This window comes from Seriola aureovittata, chromosome 2, assembly GCF_021018895.1.
Source record: "Seriola aureovittata isolate HTS-2021-v1 ecotype China chromosome 2, ASM2101889v1, whole genome shotgun sequence".
Lineage (NCBI taxonomy): Eukaryota > Metazoa > Chordata > Actinopteri > Carangiformes > Carangidae > Seriola > Seriola aureovittata.
In genome coordinates this window covers 19,073,604-19,099,265 of record NC_079365.1, presented here as the reverse complement: position 1 = coordinate 19,099,265, position 25,662 = coordinate 19,073,604, and the positions used below count along the sequence as shown (strand labels likewise).

The 25,662-nt window shown below is 40.4% G+C and overlaps 1 protein-coding gene across 1 annotated transcript in view; it reads left to right on the top strand.

The window, feature by feature from the left end:
• Positions 1 to 25,662, top strand: part of megf6b (multiple EGF-like-domains 6b) — an 81,621-nt gene that overhangs the window by 20,557 nt on the left and 35,402 nt on the right. Inside the window, exons 5-12 of the mRNA XM_056363693.1 lie at positions 9,866 to 9,988; positions 17,970 to 18,092; positions 21,396 to 21,521; positions 22,356 to 22,478; positions 22,939 to 23,061; positions 23,175 to 23,312; positions 24,303 to 24,425; positions 24,676 to 24,798. Coding sequence (XP_056219668.1) covers positions 9,866 to 9,988; positions 17,970 to 18,092; positions 21,396 to 21,521; positions 22,356 to 22,478; positions 22,939 to 23,061; positions 23,175 to 23,312; positions 24,303 to 24,425; positions 24,676 to 24,798 — 1,002 coding nt within the window. The remainder of the gene's footprint in view (positions 1 to 9,865; positions 9,989 to 17,969; positions 18,093 to 21,395; positions 21,522 to 22,355; positions 22,479 to 22,938; positions 23,062 to 23,174; positions 23,313 to 24,302; positions 24,426 to 24,675; positions 24,799 to 25,662) is intronic.

Sequence of the window (25,662 nt, the reverse complement as noted above, 5' to 3'; positions counted from 1 at the left end):
AGATTTTTGTGTCTGGCCAACAGTCACAAACCCAAAGATCTTTGGTCCCGAGGTTAAATGATGTTAAAATGATGATGGAGAAGAGTCTCAAATCCTCACAGCAAGTGTTTGAGATTTTTAATTCAAAGGCACCATGTGGAGTTTTGGAGCTATTTTTCTACAGCTTGGCCCCAGTTTTGTTGTGTTTGATGCTCATGTGACACAGTCCTGCCACCAGTTTCACACCAGTCTACTGATCGACAATTGGCAGAGGTAACGCCTAAAGAAACAAAGTAATATGTAAGCTAAGGCAGGGAAGAAGAGGACAACTACAAGCTAGTAAAACACAGACATAAACAACAGACATGTATTGCGTAATCAAAAAATGAAGGAAATGCATTCAACATGTTTGTCAGCTTCAAGGATATACCCATAATGCTTTATAATGCAATAAATAACTTTGTTTACATGAAAACCCAACTTTTTAAAAGGTCAACGAAATTTTTCTCTATTAATTATCTGTTGGTCGGCTAATTAATTAATTTGCTAAGCATTTAAGCACTACTGTTGTCGAAAACACACTTAGGATGAAGAAGAATCTGAACTTATGGAAAACCAAAAAAACAAGCAATGACATTGTTTTTTTTTTTCTCTGTGTTGCAGCAATTGTTTGGTAACCTATAGCGTGGATCCTAAAAGTCAGTCACCCTTTCCTCCTCCTGTTTCAGCTGTCCCATCCTGAAATATTATGACCTCTTTAGGCTTCACCACAAGGGAGAGAGAGTAGCCCTGTGTCTGTGAAGTCAGCAAAGGCATCTCTAATGAGAGGGAGTGCGTTGCAGTCAGAGGGTGGGGTACATCCTTGCTTACCTACCTGCCACTGCATCCTGCGCAGCACCCTAATCTCCCGTAATTGTGCCGAGTCTGGGCTCCCACCCTGTCTCATTAGGCTCTTTACAGCATTCCTGATGAAAGGTCGCTTTTGGTCACGCTAGGGGTTTGTGCAAATTGCCAGTGACAAGAGTTTGCAAAATACAATTAGAGGAATAATCAGCGTGGACTGATCCCTTGATCTACCAGTGGTACCCTGATTCTCCTTATCTTTGCTACCTGTTAGTTCACTGAACCTTCCATATCTTCTCCTTATTTTACTAAATCTGCCTCGTCTGCCTTTGTTCCTCCTTATCAGCTCCTTGTGTATTCCACTGAGCCAAACACTTCACTTCTAATCTGTTTTCCCTCTATCTACTCTGTTGTGTATTATCTCCATATGGAAGACACTTAGCCTTGGGGAAAGTTCAGCAGAGAGTGCTGTTTTTCAGCGCACAGCCAGTGTCTTACTGATGTCTCGTGAGGTGTGAAAAGGAGATGCTAATCGAAACAAAATGTAATGAGACAGGTTCAGCCGACTTTCACGTGTCAAGGTTGTTGTTTTTTTTTTTTTAAACCAGATTGTAGATTGATTCTTATTTCTGTGTTTTATCCTGTCCTCATCTCCATACATGGCTTTCCTCCTGTAGTCAAATTAAACTTCATGGGTAGAAACAGCTCAGCTGTTTTTAGGGAGCGCTCAAAGAATCCGGGCAGCAGCAAGGATGCTGCATGGAAAATCTTAAAACTTAACCCCAACCCAATATTAACATAAAATATATGAATATTAAATCTTAGTTAAACCAACAATAACAAAAAGTATAGCAGAGAAAGGAGGCGGTAGGGAGGGTGGAGGAAGGTCCAGCTACCAGCACTGGCGTGAGTGTCGGCAAAGTAATTGCGTTAAGTGTCAGGTTATAATAGACACACTGTTCACATGCATAAATGAACCATGCCAGTCAGTTAGCATATGTGTGACTTCAGTTAATTTAAATCTGTTGTCTCCAGTCTGGAAATGGGACTCCCGAGCAGGGTCAGAAGATGAATCTGAAGGGCTGTAAAATGATCAACAAGCTAGGAAAAAAAAATGATAATAATAATATATATATATAAACATTTGATACATAAATTTGTTTAGTATTTGTGGGATTGTTTTTTTTCTTGTAAAATACTGAATCATTTGACTTCTTGAAGCCTTTTAAGATATTCCAATGAAACAGTCTGATAAGGTAAAAATCCCACCTTGCTTGAAAGGCTTGCAGGTTGTAGAAATAAGTAACCGTTGATGACAGACTGTCAGTTGACTTAAAGGTTAGGAACCAATGATATTAATGCCACTTCTGTTTGGAGAGCGCCGAGAACTTTTCATCTGCACTATTCAACATTATTTTGTTGCAGTGTGATTAAAAGGTGCACTGCTGCACCATATTAAAATATCCCCCGGGTGTGGTGCGGCTTGGGTGAGTGTATAAGATGAAAATAGAGCCCATTGCCCCAGAACCACACATACCTGGGGGTTATGTATTAGACTGCTGTTCCTTTCAAGTTTGAACAGCTGTGAAACCATGTAGTGTCACATTTGAGCATACAGCAATAATCAGAGGCACAGTGTTTATTCCCCCTGTACACCTCCAGCATGACAGTCTGTCATGTATCTGCCACCTTTTGCCCCTTAGGCAAACGGCTCTGGGCAACTTTCCGTCAGCTAAGGCCCTGCACATACCACTGCAGCATATCTCACACATGTGACCGTGAGGGAGACAGGCTGGAAACCACAACAAGTCATTTTTGGATTCCTGCTGGCCTCCATGTGTTGTCCCAGGCAGTCAAAACTGCCGGGTCAAAGTTGGAAAAGACAGGTCCTAACAGGTAGAGCATAGATAGAGCACACGCAAAGGGTCAGAAGGCAGCCCCCTGAGGTCCTCGAGGCATTTGTTCCTCCTGTTCGTCCGTGTAGATCATAAAATGTTATTTTGGATACATGCATAGGTTCATGCTGTTGGCCTACTTTTCTCTGGGTTGCAGCCTGTAACTTTTACTGACAGTCAAAACGAGTGACAGAAGTCAGAAACCTTTGGCTATCCACAAGCCTCTGAAGAGACAAGACTTACGGATCTGACAGACCCCTTCTATTGTATGATCATATGGCAAAACAGTCAAACCAGTGCTGTGAAAGAACTTTGGGATTTTCTTTACCCAGCATACAACGCTCAGATTTCCAGTCTGGGGTCCGTGATTGCTGGCACCGCCGTGTGACTGTTACTGACGTGATTCGAGCTGGCTGTGTCTGGGAATGAAGGAGTTATGGTAGTTGCAGTCAGCTGAAGAGAAGAAGAAAGAAAATAATTGAAACTTACAGGAAAGAGAGGCAGCTGGCTCTTAAGAATGGGATATGCCACAACATATAAACATACATGACTACCTGCGCAGCGCTAAAGCACACTCCCTCTGAACACGTATGCACACACACTTAGAAGCTTACCTCGCAGTGCAGTGAAATGGATCATCAAAACAGGGATTATAGGCGTTTAGGACTCAGTAGAGCAGAATGTTCACTAAACAAACTCAAACGATGGACTTTTAGTGTCTTTGATGTCGCATTTAATTCCCTTGTGGTCAAACATGCACAAATAATAAAACTTAAGGCTCACTGGTCAGAGTAATAAGCTGTACCAAGTTGCCTGATTGATATTTTTACCCAGGAGTCAGACGGCCTCTGAGTGTTTTTCTCTCAGCACAGCAGTCTGCAGCTTGTCTGTGGTTTCTTGTCAACACTTGCCTTGGGAAGAAGTGTTGAATAACAACAAAATACAACTTTTTTAAAAAAGGCAGATAAGCAGAGAACTTAGACTTTTCGCAGGAGAAATATATAATAGAAGAAAAGTAGTTTAACGGGCTGACACTCACCTCAAGACGTATTCATGCAATCAGACCTGTAGCAATGATTTCCTGAATTTTACCAAGATCTGTATAAGACGAGGGCTGGAACTAGTAGTTATTTTCATTTTTGATTAATTGCTTGATCTGTAAAACATCAGGAAAAAATCCCCAAAAACGTCATCACATTTGGAACACATGGAACCATCAAATGAATTGCATTGCTTAAAAAATGACAAACGAAATAGTTGGCGATGAATTTTTTCTTCAGCTAATCATTTATTCATCGAGAACTTTATACTTCAGGGAGTGTTTCTTTGTTGACTTTAGCACAGTTGGAGTTTATTTGGAGTGATTAGAGTAAACAGCATGTCAGGCATTGCTGCTTCAGCTTCACCACTGAGATGTGTAGTTGCTACCTAATTGTAAGTGTCTTTTTAGAAACTGGAGATGGAGTCTGTAATACCCTTTACTCCACTCCACTTTTTACTCCAAACTTGAGACAGATTGTTAATGATTTCATGGAAACATTAGAGGTTTGTGAATTGAGGTGCGGACATCTTAAACGTCAGTGGATGCACATCATAGGCGTCTGTGTGTGGTTACTCCTTTGTCATTAAAGGGGGCATTTTTTAACTTCTCTGGTTCCAGGAAAGCCACACCACGTCCCAACGACAGTGCCACTTAACAACAACTCAGCTGCCACACTGGCCACAATTACAGGGCTTCAGAAAGAAACCCGTACCCAAAGCTGGCACCATGAAGGCATCAAATCGGACTAGTGGAGGGAAAATATTGGATGCTCAATACAGCATGCATAGTTTTCTAGTGTAAGTCAGTGCGGTGAACCAGATTGAAACATGTTTTACAAGAGAGGGCACTTTGACAAGTGAAGTGTGGTGTTCTTTGCCTTTGAATTGTGATATTGTGGCAGCTGTGTTTTAGTTACATGATGAACGAGAGCAGAGCTGAATCAAACAGTGTCAACTTATTAAACATCCAGCTGCACATTTGGGCTATTATTGATGTAGCAGAAGATAAACAGCAGGGGGCAATGTTGAACTTGAGCTGATGCCTTACAGAGGAGAATGAGAGAAATGAATATCATTCATGAGGTGTTCAGCTTTGTGTTATATGACCTATCAAATAGTTTTCTCCAGCAGTTTTAAATATATTTATTGTCTGAATCTCTTGCGTATCATCTCAGTCAGCCACATCTGAAAATCTGAACAATCAGTGCTGTCAGTCTGAATCACAAATAAAATAAAATATTTACCCTCAGGAAAAAAAAGTGTACACTACTGCAAAAAGAGAAAGTGCCTTCTTTATTTTATTTATTGACGTTGACTAATCATGAAAATGTCATTGTATACCTAGTGATTTCACCTGGCATGAAAGTGTGCAGACGTCTCTGTTTGCCTGCAGATTACCTGTAAATGTTACATAGCACAGAAAAAAAAAGTATTACAAGGAACCTTGATAGCTAAATTACTTACGCCATGTGGACACAATGACCCAAACTGCAGAGGTAATGCTCGGATTAAAACATTTTGAATCTGTCCTTGGGATTCACATGGTATCTGACTCCAGGAGCTGAATATCCATGTGAAATCCACAAGGAGTTATGGAGTCTATAAAATAACTTTTTTATAATAACGTTTGTGGGCTTGGGTGAACATATTTCACCACTTTATCTGTTTCACTTGAGCTTCTGGCAGAAAGCCTTGTGGCGCTTTCTGTCAGACAGATAAAGGAAACGTGTCCTCTACAATAAACATTTTAAGGGTAGGGGTATACTGGAGGTTAGAAGTGAGGATGAGTTTCCTGTGTGAGAGCGTGAAGTTCCGACTGTCTGATCCAGTTCATAGATGCTTGGTTTGTTAGTCAGACGAGATGTGGTTGACTCTGTTTCACCAGCCCCCACATGTGCAAGACAAGTCAGAGAAATCCTCTCCTAAGTCATCGTCTGAATGAAACCTCTGACTCAAACATGTCTCGTGGCGCCTCAAACCAATCCCCATCTTTATAGCACCTGGTAAATGAAAGCAGCTGTGAGGACTGCAGGGAATGCAACTAGGAATGAACACTACCAAAGCACATTATTACACCAGGAGGCTTTTAGATCAGGGCACTAAGAGGAAACAGGTTAGTGTTATCCTCAGCCCCCCCACCCGATCCTCGATGAATGCTGCAATTTTCCGGCCCATGACCCCCCTGAGATAATATCAGAGGTCTGGTGGTTTTCGTTGGCCCAGTTTTAGCCCTTCGCAGTCTGCCGAGACATTAGCCTCATCCTCCTGGGAGCAGTGGCGGTCGTCCTTATCACAGGAAGTCACACAATACGGCAGAGGAATGTAAACCCCGAGCTTTGCTGCAGCTGAACTTGAAGAAACACAAAGGTTTTAGTGAAGCTTTTTTTTTTTTTTTTCCTATTTTTCATTCTTCACCTGATTGCTTTGGAACATAGTGTCCACTACGGGGAAATACAAATTTTTACCCATTTTACAGATGTTTTTGTTTTATAAATCAGCTTACGAGGAGACATAACAGCGCTGAGCAATCTGGCTCTCACTCATAACAATGTAGCCTAGATCTTGTTGTCTTCTTAGAACAATGCACAGAAACTCCACCTTCATACATAGACTACAGGAGGGAGACAAATTTATCAGAAACATTCCCAGCATTTCCACCCAAAAAAATAGTTCCGCTGATGTCGTGAGCTCAGATCCCAACAATCCTGATGTTTCATGAGAAACTTAGTCAGTGCGTGACGGCCTAAACAGCATTCACAATAATTACTGTATATGGCATTTGTTGTGCGGGATAAGGCATCTGCTCTCTTCCCCTCAAGGTTATGGTTTCGTCTCATGAAAATACATATTTTTTTAAGCAGAGGTGGTCTTGGCTTCAGGCAGCGTGCTGCTATAAAACACTGCATGAAACCCTGAATATACTGCAATAAAATACAAAACCACTAACTGCAGCCTCCAAAATGGTATAAAGATGAATCAGCTCTTCTCTGATAGTCAACAATTAATTGATAGACAGAAAGTTAATCTGTGATGATTTAAATTAAAAACAAGTGGTTGTTTGAGTTAATTTTTCAATGAATGACAATAATTCTCCCAAAAGTCAGAATGTGATGTGTTCATCAGTTTTACATTATTATAAATGGATTATCTTCTGCTGCTGGACTGTTTAATTGAAGCGCCATACATTTCACCAAAACAGAATTTGGATAGGATGCAGAACTATTGTGTTGGCAACTGTAGGATTGTTGGTAATGAAGTTTTCACTCAGTGTGTAATGTTTCGTTGATATCATTTCATAAAGGAATCCTCTGGTTTCTGCAGTGTGAATTCTTCAGGGCTGGTAGGGACCTACGGTTTGTTTACCACTTGACGAGGATTCTTGTGGCAGATATATATCTGAACATCCACCATATGGCGAAACGGTCCCGTGCTATTCTCCCTGCATGAGTTCAACCCTGAGCCTTGGCCTTTGACACTGACCTAGGGCATAAATTGGGCTGCAGACACTACTTTGTTTCAGGCATCTGATGTCTTTTTTACAAAACGTGCCCCACCCCACCCAGAGGTCAGGGAGAAGAAACCTTAGTGATTTGATGTTCACGGGAAGGAGCCGATCTTAAAACACACCTTGTTTCAAGGAGGCTACAGCTCTTGTTTCTCGCCCGTAAATGTGTCTGATCACTCTGCTGGAGGCTAAGTCTGGTGATGGATCTCTGGACCTGTGAGGATGACGTATGGTAAATTAATCTCACCGTTGCCCCCTGCAGTCAGGTGAGGGTGTAGACTCTGCTCCAACCCCCTGACTCACTCATGTCTCCAGAGGTCATTGAGTTTAACATTGAGGAAAAATGAGTTTTATGGCAGGGAATGTTTCTGTTATGAAAAAAGATTACATTAGTATAAACAGTCATGTAGCATAGAGATATAGTGATTAGAATAAAGTTCAGCCACATATTCTCTGTAATCAGATATATCTCTTGTTTTGCAGAGTTTTGGAACTATTTATTGATTTCCAATGTGGTCTTCATTGTAAGAAGAAAAGAAAAGAAAAGAAAAAAAATCAGACAATGCACTGTCAGACTAATACAATACAAATATCCTTAAAGTGTCTTTCTTTGCGTGGTTTTCTACAAATAAGTTTCTGCTGCCCTCTAAACATGATTTTCGATTCACTCAACTGAATTCCTGATGGGCAAATAAAGAGAAATTCCACAATTTCAAATCCATCAATAAAAAAATAAAAAAAGCAACTTTATCTATCCAATTTAGACAGTCAGTTTCCACTTCTGCATTTCATATTCTCCTCCTGACCCGTACCAGGTCAACATTCCTGAGTGCTTATTGGGCAGAAAGACTTGGAGAGTGATGAGCGTGACACTGACCCCGGGCAGACCCCTCCTCAAGTTGCCACACAGGTGTCTGGCCTTGAGGGGTGGGGGGGGGGTAGACGTCCACACACACACACACACACACACACACACACACACACACACACACACACACACCTTTCACTGCAGGATCCCTCAGGGTACTTTAATCCTGCCCTTGACTTCAGGTCACACCCTGCTCAGTGACCATCACTTATCTTCTTCAGTCTGGATGTTTCTGTGTAATTTCCTTTACAATCTGCTCTTGTTCCGCTGCTTCTTTTGCAAAAGAAATGAAGTGAACTAACAGGCAGGCACTCTGTCTCACCCCAGGACCCAGACGCATTAAATTAAGCTCTTGTGACGCAGTGCCCAAATAAAAATCAGTGAGCATCCCAAATTGGATTTTTAGCTGCAGTTTATCTAGTCCTGCTTAGAAGGAATGGTGTAATAAATTGATCGGAATGATGTTTCATAGTATAATAAAATGTATTGTTGATGTTTAAAGTAACATTTCATTACATGTTGTATGCAGCTTAGGATTTACGACAGTTTTTAACACTTGGCAATAGAAGGAGTGCAGTGTTTTTGGTGTGAACATTTCCAGATGTTGTAAACTGAGAGGGAAATCGTTTAATTGGCTGGTTAAACGCTGGCATCGCAATGTACCAAAATTTGCTAGGAGGGGGAAAATGTTCTATAAAAGCAATTTTCTTTGCGTCCGTACTCTTCCCTCTGTACAGTAACTCTCTTCTTTTATGGACATGGAGAAAGTTTACAAGCTGATTAGTGCCAAGTGAATGCTCCCTTCCTAATTTTCTCCATGGCTTTCAGTTTTCACTCCAAGCTTCCTTCTACTGGCATGGCAAATGCAACAGCCCAGTGTCATCAAGTTTCGAACCGCACCGTGAGCTTAATCTCTCCTGACAAACTCCCACATGAACGAAATTCAGCGTTAACGCAGGCAATGTGTATCTGTGTCCTGAAACTGCGGCGTAGAGACTGAACAACACATTACTCCTTTCATTCACAATTTGAATATCTCCTCATTACGCAGAATCTGTTCAGCTCAAATTATGGTATACGCTGAACTGTCAGCACCTGTATCTGACCCGAGTCATTATGCGTAGTTAGGGGAACTGAAGGGAACGATTTTATCTGGTTCAGCTGATGACAGATTTGGCAGAATATGTAGCTGATGGAAATGAAATGGAAAAACTGTGACTTCTTGTGGAAGTGTTTTGGAGATCCTGCTGAAGAATGCTAGTCCCGGTTAATGTTGGAGTAAATTTACAAGTCAGAGGCAATGAGGACAACATGTTACTGCTGCATATTTGCTTTTGTCCCACTCAATTTATCACTTGATATATTTTTATTCTGTTTTGGATGTGTTGTGTATTTTCCTTGAAGTTGGTACCGAGGAGACGGGTTTAAGGATGGAAACAGCACACACACAGCTTCCCACAGTAATTCTCATGAATTTCCAGGCACTTGATCATTTTCCACAATTTCAAAAGTTGGATACAAATTTATCCATGGAGGACATTTAAAACTTAGACTGTCATGAAAAGGAAGATACATTCTTTCTTCATCCTTGCTGCTCCGAAACAAAGCCAACGGCTGTTTTTCACCGAAACACTGAGCATTTTAAACATGTTTGACTGTTCTTCCTAATCTCTGTTTTTGTCTGTGGTTTGAACGGCAGCATGATGAACTTTGTCCTTGTCTCTCCCCGTCCAGATGTGAATGAGTGTGAGGAGACCAATGGAGGCTGTGAGGCTTTGTGTTGTAACACCATCGGAAGCTTCTACTGCAGGTGTCCTCCTGGACTGAAACTGAATGAAGATGGCAAAACATGTCAAGGTGAGTACTCTGTTGTTTGGTTGTAGAGCTGTTTATAAATTTAAAGGCACACTTCATGAATTTTACACACAAAGATCACTTTGCCTGTCATGGGTAAAAGATTCAAACAGTTGTGTCACGTCGTGTGTGGTTCCAGAGGAGCTTTTTAAAGTCAGTGCTATATATATTAGTTATCTATGTGTGTTACAAACTGGGGTTTTTAAGACATACATTTAAACTTTATTTTTATATATAACACCTTTAGTTTCATTCAAAGTGCTTCACAGATGATTGACAATTCAAATGTCAACAGTAACACAATACGACCAATGCATGCAAAAGATAAAAAAGGATGAAGAAATGATAATAAAACCTATTAAAAGATTTAAAAAATAATACTAGAATAAAAAGAATAAAATGAAGTGAATAAGTAATGATAATGAATAGAGCATTTTAATAAATTAATACAGTAAAATAAGTGATTAAATGAAATAAATAATCATAAATAGTCATAAATATTCTAATTAAAAGCCTAGGTTTTAAGTTTGCATTTAAAGGTATCAGCACTTTCAGCTGTTACCAGATCCTCAGACTGTTACAGCGGCTCGGAGCATAAAAACTGAAAGTCCTGCACTTTGGAACAAAAGACTCGCGCCAGAGGACCTGATTCATAGATTAGAAGCATAGTGCTTTATAGATAAGTTGAAGAATTTTTAAAGTCGGAAATAGACAGGCAGCCAGTGTGAGGACTTTTTAAAAGGTGTAATGTGTTCTCTCCCTCTGCTTGTAGTCAGCACTGGGAGATCTGAATCAGTTGTAACTGGCATAACTTTTTTGGGTAGACCAGATTTGAGAGAATTACAAAAGTCTAGCCTGCTGGATATAAAAGCTTTGGAGAATTAGTCTCTGTGTCGCTCAGACAGAGGAGTGCCTGCACTGCAGCTATATTTTTAAATTTTAATGAGCTGATTTGAAATGAAAGACCTCTTGTGAGTCCCCCAGCTTTATTGAAATGCTACACTTAATCAATGGAAGATATTATAATATGATACTATATATGGCAGGAGATATATAAGGGTTCTGCTCACTGTACTGTACACTTTTAATTTTGTCAAGCTGTCTCTGCAGCTTTTCTGGTGTTACTTTGCTTTTCTAGCTGAGTATTTTTTCTCTTTTCTGTTTTTCCATTAAATCCACATCATTGCTAATGTTAAGTTGTTCAGTTAACAAGTGTAAATGTTAAGTTTTAATTATCTTATAAAAAAACTAATTGTCAGCTCCAAGATTCCTATTATTATTCTTGCACTTTTGAAAACCGCCAGTGTGATACTTTATTATGTCAGTTTTGCACGAACTAAATTGATAAAATTTCATTTTACTTCCAAGTTTCACGTCACTCTGATCAAAGTTTGTGTCCTTTACATCCTTAACATTCACAAGACTGACACAATTTTATTCTGTATTTATTTGTTCATATTTATGTTGGCATTAATCGAGGTTTGTGTTCATTTTTATTTATGACTCAGTGAATGTTGATCCTGCACTCTGTGAACATCAGAACCAGATCATTTAAACTCAAATGAACCACAGTACCATGACTTTTTAACTTGTACACTGAAGATGATCAAATCATCTTGGCTTCTGCTGTTTTCATAACTCAGACTATCTGTGGAAGAAAGTGTAGCTACCAGTCTATCAAGAAGCCCATCATCCTTTTAACCACAGCAAAACCAAACAGAGCTTCTTCCCAACATTTTCCCATGAGCTTTCTTTTTGCTCCATCATAGTATGATGTTTCTGATTAGGGAATATTTGCGAGTGGTTGGTTTAATCACAGTAATGATTCCTCTGTGCAGCAGCCAAGCCTAGAGGAGAGATGCTGGACTGCTCTGCAGCAGCATGGCTGTCTGCTGGAGGAACCAGTGAGAGATCCGATCCAGGTCACGGTTATTAGGAGAGTCGATGGGAACGTTGTCACAGCTGGCTTTCATAGCTAACTGCCCTCCGCCACCGCCAAACAGCAACCCGTAGCATTAGTGTCCTAATTATCTGTAAATGGCAGGATTATTAACGGAGGTAAAAGAAGCTGGGTGCACAGCGTCTGTAGAGAATGATCAGCTCTCCTTCTTCATGACGGCCTGAAGCTGGGAGAGCCCCAGCTCAAAGCCCATATTAGTCTGGATGAGAGGCAACATCTATTCAGTTAGCTGTTACGAATAAATGATTCAGGGGAGTTGGACCGCAAACAACCACATTAATACTTTGGGGTATTCCTGTCCTTGGCAATGTGCAATATTTTTTTTCAATGAAAGACATCTGCTGCGGGATGTTAATGTGCCGATACTGTTGGCACCGACAAGAAATGAACAAATACATCTTTTGTTCAGTACAAAAAAGAAAAAAGAAAAAAACACAAAAACAAATTTACAATTTAATCCCTTGTGGTGAGTTCCCTACGTTTAAGCTTCTGGTCAAATTCCATTTTATTTGTGCGTTCATATTCCTGTATGAATAAGCTGCATTGATACAAATGGCACTGATCAGTGTAGAGGAGGCCAACATCAACTGCTGTCATGCTGGGTGCAGGATAGCAGTGACAACATTTCAGCTGTCACGCCAAATGAACTTCACAGCTCAGATCAACACGACCGTGAAGGTGGCAGTAATGGTCTGCCTGTTCTTGCCACCTGTCGTAATGGTGAGACACTTTTTCCAAAATCAGCAGGTATTATATGTTCTTGTTAACCCAGAGAGCAGGACAGTTACTGTAAAGTTTTTTTTACTGTTGCGAAGTTCTCTCCTGGATTTTTCTAGTATTTTATGCTGATTTTTTTTTTTTTTTTCCTCTGGTGAGTTATTTTCCAGTTCTGGCTCTGAGCCTATCGTCTGTTTTCCATGCTTTAGAGAGCTGCTGTTTCTCCTCACCTGGCTGGCATCATTGTCCTCATAATTCTGCTGTCTGCACAAATGCGCATTTTTATGTGCGATGTGTGCAGAGCTGTGAATGTCTTGGCATGTGGCATCACAAAAAGGATCCGTATCAGTTTCTGCTGGTCTGGCTGAGCTTGAGTACACCTCAGATGGTTGCGGCCTGATGTAATGACAGTGCAGGCGTATGTTATAGAAGCTCTGTCGTTGCGTTATGAAGAGGCAAAGTCATAAAAAGTGCAGCTCGTAGTCGCTGCCTGTTGCAGAAGTCTCTATGGGCCGTTTCTGTTCAGATGAGGGAAGTGATCATGACTATGAACATGCTTTGCGCTTTAGAAGCTGTCGTGGTTCTGTTGCTGTGTTTGGATGTATGTGTTGGCAACAGATGAAAGAGCACAGTGCTTAGCTCCTGAATAGACCATTTCACTGCAAGGCTCATTCCTTTCTCAGATGTTTGGATTAAAAATACTGAATTTGACTTCTGGCACTTATCAAATTTGGCGTTCCTTTAGTGGCAGGTTTTTTTTTCTTTCTTTTTTATACATGTCAATATCAAAAGAAAAATATAGACAGCACATCCTTTAGTTGGTACACATTCTTTGTTCTCCAACACCTGAATGATGTGCAGTCATAAATCCTCACTTTTTATCTCATAACAGTCTTTGAAGAGGCAGTAAAAAACAGTGGCACAATAGCAATATGGTGAATCACTAAGGTTAAGCGATAAAGCACTGCTGGCTGGTAAAATGCAGAATTGGGTATTTGCAGTTCAAGCAGATGTACCTTTAGTGTGAGAGAGAGTTTGCGCTCAGGGTGAGAGGAGAGTGTGGGGACAAGGGGGAAAGAGAGAGAGGAGGGAGAGGAGGATCTTTAATGTGATGGACATTTAGCTTTGGTAGATGGGAGGGTGAAACAGAGAGAGAGATGGAGGGAGGGAGGGAGGGAGACAGACAGAAAAATCAGGAGGCAGAGTGAATAAGACCTAGTTACCATGTTACTTCAGAGCAGGAGTCTTTACTGGACTGGTCATTAATTTTGAATAGTTCATAGTTAATATCTTTAACAAAAATATTTAGACTTTTTTTTTTTTTTTTTTTTTTTTTTGCAATAATTAAAAAAACAAAAGTTTTTTTGCTTTGAATATTTTGTGAGACTTTTATTCTCCAGCCATGGCTTTGTCATCAGGATGGTGGATTTTCCTCTTGGTATCAGTTGAAGTGATGGCATGTTTGACATCTGCTGCAAACTATCCACACAGTTACTACAGAAGGATTTGCTATAGGCCACACTGTCACCATGGATACCATGGCTACAACCAGGCCTACCTGGCGGCAGGTAAGCGATGATTTCACAGCCAAAATGCAGATGCAGCTGCACTGTGGGTACAAGAGTGAGTTTGTAAAAATGATTTAACTGTTAAACATTGAGGAGAGTGACGCTGTCATTTTATTTTTTACAACAAATTGATTTTACTTTTTCAAATAAGTAGAAAATCCTACCATATACTGTATATTTTTTTCTTTTCAAAATATGAGTTAATTTCACCAAGGATTATAAATATATTTTTGTGTGCACATACATGAATTGTTTTTATATAGAGCGGGACTTACAGTAGTCAGTATTTGTATGTGCCGGGTCATGGCTCCGACAGACTGGTTAATCAGTCCCACTGATAATGAGTCTCCTGTACACGCTGTCTGGCACCGTCTCTGATCAGAGCAGGGGAGGATCACTTTTATCAACAGAGATTAGAGCACATGAAAACACTAACTATGAATCATGAAAGATGCTTTGTAACGCTAACACAAACAGGGCTCGATACCAGACACACTCTCGACAGATTATGTCAATATTATTATGACTGAATATTTCTTTTCATGTTCAGCATGGCTGCAGCACTCGGGGATGAATGCACATGATGAAACATGTTTTACATGTATTGCTGCCATATTGCTGATAATCCCTCTGCTGCTTTACTTAGATGTCGTTCTTGGAGATGAATCAAGACTGTTCAGAAATAATTTCTTTTCTGTTCACAATAAACAAAATCACTTATCGGAAAACCAACCAAAACAGTTTTCCATGCAGATGACACTGTGCTGTAGGTGGCTGCGGGCAGAGAATTAATGCACCTTCTGTTAAAGCCAACGGCTGCTGAGGCTTTGGCTCTGAGCTCCAGAGGGATCATGTTCTGGATGTAGAAAACCACTGACTGTGCACTGCAGTTTGACGGAAGAACAGCGGCTCCGCAACGCTGGAGAGGTTTCATGAAAAACCAAACCAAAGGATGGCGTAGCAGCAAGTATGGAAAAATGAAAGAAGGGCTCTTGCCAGCTTTCCTGGACGAAGTGAGGCTGAAGTTTGGCAGCAGAGAGACAAAGAAGAGGAAAGTTTAGAGGCTCATATCTGCCCCAAACACTATACTGGATCAGTCGAGGGATATTTCTGTAATTCAGCTGTCTTGGGCAGGTTTCACTGCATCCATTAAGCAAGTACATTTTGGTCCCCTTATGCTCATAAACTGCATTTTTGTCCTCATCCTAATCCTGTCCTTGTTTTTACTGTGAACAGTAGAATCAATGTTCCATTTATCTTATTAACCACTAAGATTTCATAATTTACAACACTGCTTTTCCTCCATCATGTATCATAACATCAGGGTTATGGGATTTTGGGCCTTGTAAAGCTATAAATTATGTGTAAATCACAGGTCACATACTGTTTGTGTGTACTTGTGTGCACAGTGGGAGCATGCAGACAGTGATGTGGTGGAGTGTAATGTGCATGATGAGGCTCAGATGCAGGTTGTCCTACTGCCACGCTGCCTCCATCCCATGCGAGCGTGGATATATGGAGACCAGATTCTGGCCATGAAAAATATCAGGTTTAAAGCTGCTATAATAAATAATTTTATATCAACAATGAATCAAATTATTACATGTAATGTGAATGGGGTTGCATTCCCACATATAATTTCACCCAACTCTAGTTCCCTTCAACTGTACAGTTTTTTAGCGTCTCTCAACTCATTGTTTTAGTTTTTCAGAACGCAACTTGAGATGTTTTTGTTGACTCTCAACGCTCTCATCAGCATCGCAGTCAGCTGCTTTTTTAGTAAAAAAACAAACTCTCTGTTAAACGCACTGTATGCTGCCTGCCAGCACCAAACAGCAGACAGACAGACAGTTAGAGATTAGCTTGTGAACATAATGGAACGTATAGCAGCTAAAGAGCCTGATATTTCATTCAGGAGATGGTGGAGACCAAAAACAGAGCTAAAATTTAATTCATCAGGTGAAAAATAAGGATCTGTCAATAACTGCTAATAGCTCTAAAATGTCATCTTGAAAAGTAATGATGTGTCAGTGCTGTGTTTAGTAGTTTCAGTAGTTTGCACAATGTGGTTGTTGGTCTTCCCGAGGGTTCACACAACAACAGCAGCAATGAAAATAAATAATTTGAAATGAAATGGTATCAATAAAACAAGAAAAGGAAAAGCCAAATATAAAAATCAGGAAATAAGTGAAATAACAATAGAAACTTAGAATAAAAACAAACACAACCATCGAAAATAAAAACTAACAAAAAAAAAACCCCAAAATAATCAAAGAATTCCAAAGCAGCAATAACTAAAAGTAACATCTATGTGAGAGTCATTGATAATTTTGCAGGTATACAGGGAGTGTTACAGTTATTGTTCTTCAGTTTGGCGGTTACAAAGGAGATGTACATTAGTATCATGACAGTGCAACTATACTTTCCAATTTCCCCTGACATGGTGTATTTTGGTGTATGGGAGGAAACTGCACTGTGGGGCAAGATATGTAGGCAACTGTATGTATGTATTTATGTTCAAATTATTCACCCCCACTAAGGGCAGGCTACAAGACTGTCTATTTATTCTTTGGAGAGAGAGGATTTGCACTGTGATGAATGTTTAGAAATTATTTATGGGGTTTGTTTATACTGAGCTGTTTAATGACTCCTTTACGACACAGTGCCCAAAGAAAAAATGTGTGGTCTGTGGCGAGACGGTCAATCTATCAAGACAAATAAATGAAAGTAATATTCACCATATTACTCATAAAACCAGCTCTTTTTCACAGGAATTCCTCTGAATGCTTTAAATAGTTGTTGCTGAAAATAGCTGCCCAGAGTCAAGAATATATTGAACAACACATTTCTCAACCAGACATTTAACTTGGCGCCGACTAATAGTCTTTTATGATGTGTTAGCTGTTTTTACAGACCTCAACCAGCAGCCAAAAGGCCATTCACACTCACCTATTTAATGTGTCACATCGTCACATCACATGTTTCAGTCAACAACATTTCCACAAACTACTCCAGATAATTTTAGTCATGTCGAGGGGAACAGGTGACTTGCCACTGGCTTGGAGGGGGAGGCTGGGTTTGACTTTGTGTCCTAGTTCTGCTGATGATGATGGCGGCAGACGGGCTGTTAGCAGAAGACCAAACAATCAGCTCAGAGCTCACAGGGGGTCTGCTGTGGAACTCGGAAAACAATTTATTAGTCTCTGACCCCTAAAATAAGAAATGTTTAGGAACACGGCTTGTTTCATTTGAAAGCTGGTCACACAGCGAGGCGGTCATGTTTCGCTCACCACCACTTTCTCAGATGAAGAACCCCCTTCTTTTTATTTGTTTATAATCTCAACGCTCCGCTGAGAGGAATGTGTATGTTTTGCATCCTCTCATTTGAGTTTCCATATGTTGCTGCACCCAGGGGACTTCGACAGGGCGCAAAGGAATTTAAATTTGGTTTTAAATGTTCAGTAGTTGTTACCACATGGGGGATTTGTTTGTTTGAGCTGCAATGCACTTGTAGAATACTTTCCCTTCTCATCCATCATCTCCTTTCTTCTTGGAGTACATCTTTATCCTAAAGCCTGCATTAAATTCCTCTCTTAGCTTGGCAGCTAATCTGGGCTTTATTCTTGTGACCAATTTTTTTCTCATAATGAGAGGATTTAGGCAAATTACTCTCATTTCTCTCCTGTCTCTCTGCTTCTGTCTGCTTCTATCTTTCTCCTCTCTCTCTCCTTCCCCACAGATATTGATGAATGCCTGGTCCACAATGGAGGCTGCCAGCACAGATGTATTAACACCAGGGGCTCGTACTACTGTGAATGCCACCCAGGCTCTCGTCTGCACGTGGACGGCCGCACCTGCCTCGGTGAGTGATGTTCCAGCTTTGTATGCACACTGAAGTAATTCTGCTAGCTAGTATCTTGACATCATTTGTCAAGGTGAGGTGACTAAAGGTATAATTATAGCACTATATTTGTCAGGTGGGCAGTATCCATATGAAAAAGCTGCAAATACATATGCAGTACAAAAGTATTAAAGAGCAGTAAAAGCATAAGATCATGTAACGACTACAACATGTTGATGGGGATAATTTGAGGTCTCATCCTTCATTGAATCCAATAAGGAACAGAGTCTGATTTGTTCAATACTTACACAAACAATCAAACACTGTTTTGGAAAGGCTGGAAGGTTTTACTGTAACTATAATTTTTTTGGTCATTATTTCATTGAAGTTGAGCCACATATGCTTTTTGACATGGGCACCTAATCATGTAAACCACATGCATGATGTTGCGGTAAATGACCCCTTTGATTCTGGGAAAAAGCCCCATTGTGAGATGGTTCAAATAACATTTGCTGGTAAAGCCGCACTGACTGCAGTTTGTGCCTTTTTAATTCCCGTCAGTGTATATCCTGTAGAAGTCCTTTTTTCTGCGAGTGAATCAGCTCCTTGTTTTCCTGGAGGACATTTGTACTTGGGCTGCAGCTAACGTTCCTTTTCATTATCAAAATGTCAGGAAATTGTGAGAACTATTGTCATTAAATAGCTTGTTTTGTTTGACCAAAAGTCCAAAATCTAAAGACATTCAGTTTATGTATATAATAAATGCCCCGGAAAATATTGGCTCTGCTAACCGATGAACTGACTCATCGTTTCAGCTCTCGTTTAGACATTCACACTTTGTAGTTCGGCAGCATCTGTACCTAGAATACAGTTCTAAGTCTTCACTGTTCAGACTTTTAAGAGGAGCATTTTTTTTTCTTTGGACAAGTTCACTGGGTTCAGACCGACATTCCCCTTTGCTAAGTTTTTGGAATTTGTCCTGCAGAGCCACCAATCCCCTCTTCTACGTAATCTCTCTAGATAAATCTATAAATAGGTATTGTATTGTAAAGAGGTCAAAACTCCTATTAGACTGACACGGTTTCAACTTGTGGCCTTCATGAGGGTCATCCTGAGTTTAATAAGTTATTCTGTATACTGCAAGTGTTGCTGGAGTTTTTGATCTCCTTAGACCTTTTCCTCTCCATGCACCTTGGAAGTAGGTGCAATTGTGCCAGAAACCTCTACTTCGCTTCTACATTGAAATATGTAAATGTACTAGACACAAATTAAAATATTTCACAATTTAAATGAGAACAACGGGCTCCTAAAAAAAAAACCACACATAACACCCAAGGAAGACATGACAAAAGAGGGGGAAAAGAGGGAACTTTCAGTCTCAGCTTTTAAGCCAACATGGAGATGGACTCCTTAAAGTGCTAAAAAAAAAAAAAAAATCCATTGAAATTAACACTTGTAATTTCACAAATACAACTGTGGTTCTCTGCACAGTCATACTGTACATGCAGGGTTTAGATCACATGATTTGGATCTTCCTGTATTGTGACATTCTTCTGAAGAACAAGTGAGTCTGATGAAGCAGGTGCAGAACATTGTTTGTTCATTTGCAGAAAAAGCTAGTCCAAAAAACTCATCCAAAACTATTTTGTTTTGTTTTGTTCTTCTGTTTAAATCTTTGCTGTTGCCTGTGCTTGAACAGCACCTGACTGCATGATCCTGCTGTGCAGAGGATTTCAGATTTGGACCTTTTGGTGAGACTATTCTATCAACTACTGTTTCCAAGATAAAGAATTAACTTGGAATCTCAATCCAACAAACACATTTTGGTTGAGTTGTATGAGCTGATGAAAGGTGCTAGCTCTGAGATTTCATGAGATTGTTTTAATTATGACAGATAAAATCGAGAAAAAGAATAAATAATTTGAAATTTGCCATCTTTAAATTATGTAAGTATTTCCAATAAAACAAAGTGACACTATTATTATGAGAGAAAATCATGGTCTCCAGCCTTTCCCTACAGTAAATTCTGCTTGTATGTTATTAAAGTCAGCTTTCATTCTTAAAATCTGTGTGTTATCCCACCACTCTTGACCTCTGCACTGTTTACTCAGCACCTGTACATTGTTTCTGTTGCGCCAGATACCTTGGCTTTGAGTCTTCCGAAAGAGCATAAACCTGGCACTGGGGTCTGCAGCCAGAAATGTATACAGAGTGTCCTGTCTGACATTCAGAGTGGAAAACATTGTGTATTTCTTGGCTTCATGAAGCAAAGTAGTTTCATTGTCTTATAGAGCAGATACTGTAGCTGGGACCACACTGTCCCTGAGAGGCTCTTGTGTGACAGCTGTTGCATGAAAAAATGACTGATTGCACTAATAATCTCAGTGCACATGTGGGGACCGACTGAAGCTTTATCTGTGAGGCTGCATATCTGTCTGCTGACAGTCATGTTCAAACTGTGCAGAGGCGAGCTGCAAAATGTGTCCATGTTCACAGATGAATCCCACACTAAACTCTGAAATCTGACATTCCTTATAACAAGTATGCACCAGATAGACTGAGACCATACATGCTGGATAAAGGACAGCGCATACCAATCAGCACACAGTCATGGGGAGACGAAGAAGAGCAGATGTCCTGGTCTTATCCAGCTCTTGATCTGCCAGCAGAGGTCAGATGTATCCCACACACTAAGCGTGTGGCTGCATAATATTTGAGCTGGAAACCACTCTGCGGTTTGACATGTACTTGTGCTGATGGATCTTGACTCCAGCCTTCAAGTATGAAAAACAGCATCTCTGAGAACGCCGGGCTGTTCAGCCTCTACCTGTTGTTTTTCTCTCAAGAGATGGAGTCCAGCCCATCTACCATGGGGGAAGGGGTTTCATCTGTTGCTATGAGGGAGGGAAACATAGATGGGGAAATATGATTGAGCTGGCTCTGCCCTCTACCTCATCAGTGGACGAGTGTTGTCCACCTCAGAGGCCCTGCCATTCAAATCTCTCTGTGATTGTTGGCCTTTCGTGATGATGGAGCGCTCATGGCTCAGAGCAGAGCAGTTCTCAGAGGTTCTCTCATGTTGAAATGTCAGTACAGTGGTCATGGCCTCTCTGAGAAAGATTCCTGCAGATGTGACAGTGCAGTCAAATCAAAACTCAGAAAGACTAATATGAAGCTGCAGTTTAGACTTTAGGAAACAGATATTTTTCTGCCAAGATGCCTGATTTTCTCATTCTGTGTGACTGCCTCTGTTTATATCCCTACATCTCATTGTTGCTGGCTTTTTGTAATGTCCCTTAGTTTTTCCTTTTGTTGCCCTTTCAGCCGTCCATTCGTGTGCCATCAGCAACGGAGGATGTGAACACTACTGCGTGCAGCAGTCTGCCGCTCATTTCCGTTGCCGCTGCAAGCCAAATTATGTGCTGGCAGAGGATGGCAAGCACTGTAAACGTAAGTGTCCCTGTTTCCAAACTCTGGTGCTGAAGACACGCACATCAACACAAGACAGAAAGGAGGAATGATAAATGGATGGGTGACTGAGGGAAAGAGTGCCAATAAAACTACCTTGGAAGATTATAAAGGTGTGATTTCTGAAGATTTGATCATCACATTTAAAAAAAAAACACAGCCGGCATCTACTGCCAGTTGTAATTATCTGACTGGATGTCAGCGCTGGAGCAGGATTAACTGTCACCCATGGGGATGAGACATTAAATTAAAGTGAATCACAGCATTCCTCTTCATTGTTTTTTTTCTCATATTATTATTTTGACATTCTTTCTTCTTTTATTCTGTCCAGTCTCTGAGGCCGTGTATGAGTATGCGTCTCTAAGGGGTGGGAAATTATACATATATGTATTTTGAATCACTGTCTTTTAGATACTTTTACTTTGTAATTGTTGGCTGTGAACAGCTTCCTCTAATTTCTGCAGAGCTCAGGGTTCTCATCCCAGATGCTGGACAGGCTTACACAAGTCAAAAACACACACACGCACACACCCACACACGCACACACGCACACACGCACACACACACACACACACACACACACACACACACACACACACACACACACACACACACACACACACACACACACACGCACACACACACACACACACAGGTGAAGGGTGCCTGCGTTGGATTTAAAACTCTCCACATGCTCTGCATTAAGCTGTAGAGAGTCAGCTTTTACAGTTTTCTCCACCACTGTGCCAGAAGCATTCCCTGCTTGACTGACACCATGTGGATTTTCTGTTTAAGTGTGTGCTTTTCGTGTTACAGTGCAGAACCCCTGCGCAGATCAGAACGGAGGCTGCATGCACGAGTGTCGAGCTGACGGTGGCAAGGCTCACTGTGACTGTAAAGTTGGTTACATCCTGGCTGAAGACGGGAAGACCTGTGAAGGTAATTTCACCAGTAACTGCAGCAATGATTTAATAATGTTTTTTAATGAAGGAGAAAGATAGGGGAAATATAAAAAATCAATCGCACCACATTTAGTTGCTGCTTAGATTGGTCCTTCAACTACTGGTTCCAAATTCAATCTTAAAAAATTAAAATGAATTTGAGAGACAGTTTGGCCAAAAATGAAAAAACAGGTCATAAAAACATGTAATAAATGATCAAAGCAAGTATGGCTTTTAATAAAAAAAAATAGTATGAAGCATGATGGCACAGAATGTGCAGGCCAATGTTTCCACTGTCAGTATCAATTAATACTGAGTTAGAAGTGTGTGAAAGATGGTTTTCATTTGTGAGAGGCACATGATGGCGAATGCAAATGGAATTGTGCTGACCAGATGCATTTCTCCTATTAATGCAAGTTTGTTTTTTTTTTGTTTTTTTTTTAACACTTTCATCACAGATATTGATGAGTGTGAGACTGAAGAAGCCAACTGTGCTCATGGCTGCCACAACACCCTTGGCTCCTACGCCTGTGTTTGTAACACTGCCTATGAGCTGGGATCTGATGGAAAACAGTGTTACAGTCAGTTAAAAACCTCTTATCTCAGTATTATCATATGCATATATTGAGTGGGTACTTCCTGTTTCAGTCCTTTAATCGACACGCATGCTTTTCTCACCGTCAACTTGCGACAGGAATCGAGATGGAGATCGTGAACAGCTGTGAGAACAACAATGGTGGCTGTTCGCACCACTGCCAGCATTCAACCAGTGGGCCTGTCTGCTCCTGTAACCATGGTTACAGACTAGATGAGGACCTTAAAACCTGTGTTGGTAAGAAATTGCAATGCAGTCACAAGGACTAATAAACAGACTTATAACAAGATAAAATGCATTCTTACTTGCATACTTCAGCACTCATGAAACTCCACAGACGCACCATATTGAATTATATAATAATTGTTGTTTTATGTATTAGTGTTTATGACTGGTTAAACAGCTGGTTTCATTTTGCACTTAGTTCTTTTTTTTAACTTCAATTTAATTGCTTTTTATTTTTTATGTGAGTTTTGCAACATATTGATGCAACTTAGCATATTGGCCTTTATGCAGAGGTGTCAGCAGTGTCTTTGTGAGTGGTTTTATAAGCGGTCCACTTTTCATTGAACTCAGTCTTTTGAATTCTCAGAAAATGTGTCTTTCCATGTTGTATCTTTTCATCATGTCCAGTCGCTATCCTCTTTCTGGATTTTGATTCAATGAGAAGAGTTGATGCTGGATTGATATTTGATTAAAATTATTTTTCTGAGCCTCATCCTGCCTATGAGAGGATGTCACATTGAGACTAATGTTGTGCTGTCTAACTCTATGACTCCTCTTTACAATGCACTATAACTATAGGGCAGCTCAGTCAGTGTAAATAATCATCCAATACAATTTATGCATAAACCAGAAAATTAAAGAGAAATCGGGCATCTATGGAGTCTCTGAAGTGCCAAAAAAGAGGATTTAAAAAGAAATCTTGTGGGTACAAGTGAAGTAAACTTCAGTGAATTTGTAGGTCTCCACTCTGCGATGCCAGAATGCTCTTTTGGTCAGGAAGTGGAGGATAATGTACTTTCTAGTTTTTGGCTTTATAACAGAGGGGTGAACATTAACTGAAGTCAGAGTTTATAAAGGAAAGAAGTTGTAACTTTGACCTTTACTGGTTGTTAAACCTGTGCAATTTACATTATCTCATAAAAGGTTGCTCTCATTGAGCAGGGGAGCGTATCACCACAGCCGGATCATAATTTTTGTCTTCCTGCTTGTTGGGTTTGGCAGATGTCGACGAGTGTGGAGAGCAGAGCTCCTGCTGCGAGCAGGACTGCACCAACTACCCCGGGGGTTATGAATGCTACTGCTCCGCAGGATACAGGCTCAACTCAGATGGATGTAGCTGTGATGGTATGCTCAGCTCTCAGTCCAACAGTGGATGGCACTCATGCTTTTATGAGAGAGAATTTTTATTTCAGTTGAAGTGGAGCAAGTTCCAGTTTGACTCAAAAGACGTCAACACTAACATGCACAATGTTGTCTTTGTTTTGGTTTCATGTGTAAAGTGAGCTCCATTCAGCTAAATAACTTTGACTTTTCTGAGTGATTCGTTTTGATGAAGGAAAAGCAGTTGAGTCTGTGCTGTGTCTGTGTTGTTTAGATGTAGACGAGTGTCTGGCTACTAATGGCGGTTGTGATCACACGTGCCAGAACAGCGCAGGTTCCTTCCAGTGTTTCTGCCGCCGGGGTTTCCGTCTGGATGAGGACCGGCAATCCTGCATCCGTGAGTATCTGCAATCAGGGGAGAGAGAGGGGGGGGGGGGGGGGGGGGTGAGTGGGAATGGTACATGCCATCAGACAACCTGGAAAGGTTGTCTGATGGCAAAAAACATCATGTGTACTAAGTCATTCAGTCTAACTTGTGAGTGTTGAGGTGAATTGTTTAGGCTTGGGGTGGATTTTGCATTTTGAGATGTTCACAGTGTTAAAACATGAGGCTTGTACTCATTTGTATGTAACAGAAATTGTACCATTTTATTCTGAAGTTCCTCACATTTTGATGCCACAACTGGAAAAAGTAAGATAAGGCCGCAGGTATAATAATATTAGCAGCCAATCATTTTGAATAATAGGGATTTTTCATAGCAGAAGTTTAGACTTGTGAAAGCACTAATAACATGAACAATGGCTCTGTTCTATTCAAGTGTCCCAGTGAGACATGACAGTGTGACAGTGAGCCAATATGAACAATACCCTGAAACTGAAACAGTGAAACTGAATCTATCCATCAGTCATTTTATTAGTTTTTTTTTCAGTGAAAAATGACTATACCACTAACAGCATGTTCCATTAGAGCTGGTGATGGAGCACTGGAAAGTTTTGGTGAAGTTGAACAAACATGGAGGAAATGTGCTTCAAAGACATACAGAACTTGTCATATAGATAAGGAAATGCACTCCCTCCAGTTAAAATCTTTTCTTACTCGACATCTGACAGAAAAGCCTTTAGCAGGGTGCAATAGTTTCAGTTGTTTACTTGTCCACTTTAAAACCAGATTTTTCTGAATTAAAATAACATGTTGTAGAAAATTTGTTATTTCCTCCTTTTTTTTAAAAAACGTTTTTATTTAATGCATTTTAATGTGCTG